The sequence below is a fragment of the Calypte anna genome, chromosome 1 (assembly GCF_003957555.1).
Source record: "Calypte anna isolate BGI_N300 chromosome 1, bCalAnn1_v1.p, whole genome shotgun sequence".
NCBI lineage: Eukaryota > Metazoa > Chordata > Aves > Apodiformes > Trochilidae > Calypte > Calypte anna.
The window spans coordinates 32,841,961-32,846,969 of NC_044244.1; the positions used below are offsets into that span (position 1 = coordinate 32,841,961).

Genomic DNA, 5,009 nt, shown 5'->3' on the forward strand with positions numbered 1-5,009 from the left:
AGCAAACAATGCACTTAGTATTTTAGAGACAAGCAAAACAATAAAATTGAAATAATATATTCTATTTAGAAAAATAATGGCTTTATTGTTGTCACAACTTCCTGATTAGTTGCCCAAGTCCTAAATACCTTCCAGAAAATAATTTATATGCTGCAGAATAGCTTATTGAGCAATGCGGCAAGTTTTGCCTTACGGCCATCTTAAGTCATTCCTTGTCACCATGACTGATGTCTTTGACCAGCATAAAGTGCAGTGCCATAACCTTCTGTAGTGCTGTTTGGGGTCTGCAAACCCTGCCTGCCCCGGGGCCTGTCTCAGGTTGGGATGGGGATGAAACTGGTCGATTTGGAGTGGGGAGACTCTCTCCAGGTGTTCAGGGTGTGCGTTGGGCTTCTATTGTTGGTAAAAGAAGTCTGTCGTCTACTGTTGCTGTTTGAATCTTCTTTACTCAGCGTTTGCTTTATTTTTTGGCAGCAAGGGAAGCTCTGTATGCAGTCTTGCAGGAGATGCCCACTGAAGAACATGTAGATCCACGGGTTACAGCAACTGTTCAGGCTGGCCAGCAGAGCCGTGACCGTAGTCGCGGTGTTTTCAGAATCTGGGGAGGAGGGAAGAAAGTGGTTAAGTCATCAAAAAAACATCTGCACCATTCACTCAATTGCTTCACTAACTGCTGGGTGAATTATCCTGAAGAATTCTAGTTCTAAAAGTTGAGCAGCAGCAGCATTTGAAATTAATACTGTGGACATAACCAGGAAAGTTCTTATTTATGTAAGACTGTCACTGAAGTCAATGGGAATTTTTCTGAACAGGCTTGAAAAATCTGTGACAGAAGAAGTCATGGGACAATTCATTCACATGGATGCTTTAGTGCTGTTTATATATGCGTTGATAAGATCGCAGTTTAAATACTGAACCATTTTTATTCAGACTTCTGTTCTAAAAATTGCTTACCCTGGGAGGCGGTGGCAAAATGCCCACTGATTTCCCACTGCTTCCAGCAATATTGATTCTTGCTGTATACTTTCACATGCTGAAAAATGTTGAATGCTCAAGTAACTACTGGCTCATGAATCAAATCTGTATTTCAGAGGCTGAACAAATTTTACTTAAGGGAAAACCAGAAGTTAGCACTATGCCAAAAAAACAGTTCTACCTTCAATAACTAGTTAAATTATCAAGTACTCTAAATATATATTTAGTCTATTCAGTTATTAGTGATCTTTCTTTGTAAATATTGAATCTCCAAAGAAGTATAATTCCTGTGTTACACTGTTCTATTGATTTAAAGAATCTCTTCAAACAAACCTATCAAGTCCCCACCTGTTCAGTTAGGTGTCTTTTGAAGAAGAAAAATCACCTCTATTTGTGTACTGCAAGCCTTAATTTCTCTGTAAAGACTTGCATTTTAGGCTTGAAATTAGTCCTTGATCTGGGATATCAATGCCGGGATAATTTTGTGATATTAAAAGAAGTATATCAGGAAATTATGAATTACAACATTTTGATTTGCTGCTTTCTATAATGAAGAAATAGGAAGTATGTCACTATGTTGCCTTCCGTTCCTTACATAATACCTAATAGACTCACCAGTTATTTTTATTCAGATTTAACAGTGGGACAGCTATCTCCAAAATACAAAATTGCCACTCCTTTGTGAGGACTGGTGGCTGACTGAAGGGGCTACTCAAAGGTGACTGCCTTGCTGAGGGGAAGGGTTCAGGGTGTGCTCAACCCCGTCAAAAGACAGCAAGGAAAGCACAAGTAAGGCAGTTACAGGAAAGAAGACTTACTAAGTTCCCTGCTCACTTGCATACACTTCGCACAAAACGCTCCTAAAGTTTTATTTATCAGCAGCTTAAATGTCCTTAAATGTAAGAAATATTAAATGTAAGAAAATGGGTCCGCTCACAGCGGATTTTTCTGTTCCAATCCGACAACTTTGCTCTGGATGAGAAGGCAGCGGCTGCTGCTGCTTTCCGGAGGTTCCAGCTGCCGCCAGCAGCCGCTCCGCCCCGGGGCACTCCGAGCCCAGCGCCGCAGCCGCAAGGTCGGGGCCGCCCCGTCCGAGGGTGCCAGGGGTTCCGGGAGTCCCCGGGGCTGCCTCTCCGAAGGCACCTGCGGGGCGGAGGACCTTTGGCCGCTACTCCCCGAGGGCTGGGGAGGGCGAACAGAGGGTCTTTGGCCGCTGCTTCCCGGCCGGGTGAGGGTACGGATCAGCCAGACGGCGAGGAGGGGCTGCGCCCCGTCTCTCCGACGGAGATCGAACCGCCCCGGGAAAACCGGCTGTGCCCCGGAGGACCCCCGGGTATGGGACAAGCAGCGGCGTGACCCTCCCCCGGTACCCGTCGGGGCGTCCCCGTCACCTACCGACCCAAGGGAAGCGCTGGTCCCAGACGGACCACATCTGGATGGTGAAGAAAGGCGCCCAGCAGACGACGTACGCCGAGACGATGACGAAGGTCATCTTGACGGTGCGGATCTTGGCGCGGGAGATGCTCTTGACGCTGCTGACACAAGGGGCGAGCAGCAGCCCCCGCCGGGGGCCGCCGCCGTCCCCCCGCCGCCCTCCGCTGCCCTCCGCCGCCGCCGTCGGCCCCGGGCGCGTCTTGCCCCTGACGTTGCGCCAGATGCGGTAGCAGATGAAACCGTAGCAGGTGACGAGGATGAGGACGGGCGCGACGAAGATCCCGCCGGTGATCCAGGTGATGTAGGCGCGGGGCCCCCAGGGCATAATGAAGTGCGCCCAGCAGTCGTAGACCTGCGAGCCGCGCTCCACCTCGCTGAGGGAGAAGATGAAGTACTGGGGGGTGCTAAGCAGCAGGCTGAGCGCCCAGGCCGCCGCGATCATCCCGTAGGAGCGCTTGGTGGGCTGCTGCAGCGTCTTCAGCGGGTGGCAGACGGCGATGTAGCGGTCGGCGGTCATGGCCACCAGCATGTACGCCGAGGCGAACATGCCGAAGACCTGTAGGTGCTTGACGACGCGGCAGAGCCCGTCGGGGCCGTGGAAGCGGTGAGTCACCTCCCAGCAGAGCTGGGGCAGCACCTGGAAGAAGGCCACCACCAGGTCGGCCAGGCTGAGGTGGCGGATGAAGAGGTGCATGCGGGACGCCTTGCGCGGCGTGCGCCGCAGGGCCAGCAGCACGCTGCCGTTCCCCACCACCGCCACCGCGAAGGTGACAGCCAGCACGGCGATCTCCAGCTTCGCCAGCTCCTCGTCCCGCCCGAAGGGGTCCCAGTCCCCCAGGCTGCCGTTGGGCGACCCCGACCACGCCTCGGGGCTGGGGCTGCTGTTCCCGCCACCACCGCCACCGCCGGGCTCCGCCGCCCGCCACCGGCTGCCGTTCCCCGGCGAAGGTGCCGCCCGGGGGGAGCCGGCGCCGCCGGCGAGGCGCATGGAGAGGGCTGAGCGGTGGGGCCCGGCCCGGCCCGGCCCGACCCGACCCCCGCACGCCCGCTGCCTCTCCTCTCCGGCGGCGCGGAGAGCCGGGCAAGGTGCCTTTATCCGCCTCCGCGGGAAGCGAGGCGGGGGGGAGCTCCCGTGCCAGTGGCTGCCCAGAGCCTGACGCCAGCCCCCTCCTTCCCCGGTTGCCACCGCCCCCGGCGATGCGGGAGGCTCGTCCCGCCGCGCCCGTGAGGCGAACGTCCTGCCGGGGCAGCGGGGCAGCTCCCGTCGAACAGGGCGGCTCCGACGGGGGAGCGGGGTCCGTCCCTCTCCCCTCCTTCCCTGGGGCGGCAGCGGGAAGAGCCGCTCGGGACAAAATGTTGCTGCCCCTGGGCTCCCTCACGGCCGCTTAACGCAGCACCTGAAAGTTTAACTGAGAATAAAAACGTTGCCGTAACCACGCAGATCAGAGCTGTCAGTATCGCTCCTGAAGCCGCTTCGATCCAAGGCAAAGGGGTTGGTCTATGGGGAGTGCTGGTTTGGCTCTGAGAGATCCCTTCTCAGCTTTTGGCATTTCAGAGTCTCAGCAAAAAGCAGACCCCGTCAAAGTGAATGATCGGGAAGAGTAGGGAGGAGTGTGAAAGCAACCCACTAAACTTAATGTTTTTTAAGATTTCAGGATTTCACCTTGGTCAAAAAATGTCATCCAGACGTTAGCATTTAGGTCTAAACCACATGATTCTGCAAGTGCAATCACAACCTTCTGACTTCCTGGAGAGCTCCTGGCAGTGGGTCAATCAAATCTCTATTTGAGATCATCTCAGTTTGAGCTGAAGAATTTTTTTCCTGTTGGTAAAGTGGACTTCGTGAAAGTTCTGGTCTCATTGTCATGAATGTGAATTTACAGCTTGATTTCATTGAAACCTGAACTTGACCCTTCATTTAGAAACTTCTTCCTTCAGTCACACAAAAATGCATAAGATTACAACAAAGAAATATTACACTAGATGCCAGTCCTACTTGACTTTTAATAAAACTCTCTGGGTCTGCTCCTATGTGATCACAGTTAAATTTAGTTCAAAAGAGCTGTAGGGTTTTCCTATCTTCCTATAAGAAAATTAAAGAATTAAAGATTAAATCCTACTTCTTTGATTAAAAATATGTTTCCAAAATTTTTGACTCCAGGAGAGTCTTTCAGCTTAAAATACAAGAAAATTATGTGCCTCTTACCTTGCTAGATTTGTGCAAGACTTTACTCTGTCTTTTTGCCTTTTTCAGGGCACTTCAGCCTGTACTTGCAGCCATGCCAGCCTGCTGCTGCCTTTCTTTTGCTTGGGGGTCAGTGGCAGTTGTCTAGGACACTTGTTCCTACAGTGCAAATGATTGGCATGACCTTTTCCATACAAAGCTGAAAAAAAACAAACAACCAAGAAACAACAAACAAACCCAAAATTTGGAATAGAGACAAAAAAAATTACTGTCCTAAGTTTCCAGCAAAGTTATTTCTTTAAAGGTACCTTTGTTCCAGAGGTGACATTTTTATGTGCATTATTCAGAGCTTAGTGCCTGTTCCATCTTACATGGTGAACATTACTGAAGGCACAGGCAAGAAATTGAAAATCTC

The 5,009-nt window shown here is 51.5% G+C and overlaps 1 protein-coding gene across 1 annotated transcript; it reads right to left on the minus strand.

Annotated features, from left to right (window-relative positions):
• Positions 1–253: 253 nt before the first annotated feature.
• On the minus strand, positions 254–3,397 carry AVPR1A (arginine vasopressin receptor 1A). Its single transcript, XM_030463171.1, has 2 exons — positions 2,371–3,397; positions 254–598 (listed from the first exon to the last, which is right to left on the minus strand). Exons 1-2 carry the CDS (start codon positions 3,395–3,397, stop codon positions 315–317), a joined length of 1,311 nt encoding a protein of 436 aa, XP_030319031.1. The 3' UTR covers positions 254–314.
• Positions 3,398–5,009: the final 1,612 nt, after the last annotated feature.

Bases quoted from the DNA above. Each gene is read 5' to 3' on its own strand.
- AVPR1A (XM_030463171.1), bottom strand. From the start codon at position 3,397: ATGCGCCTCGCCGGCGGCGCCGGCTCCCCCCGGGCGGCACCTTCGCCG. The intron at 599-2,370 runs GTAGGTGACGGG...CCTCCTCCCCAG, and splicing joins CCAGCGCTTCCCTTGGGTCG to ATTCTGAAAACACCGCGACT.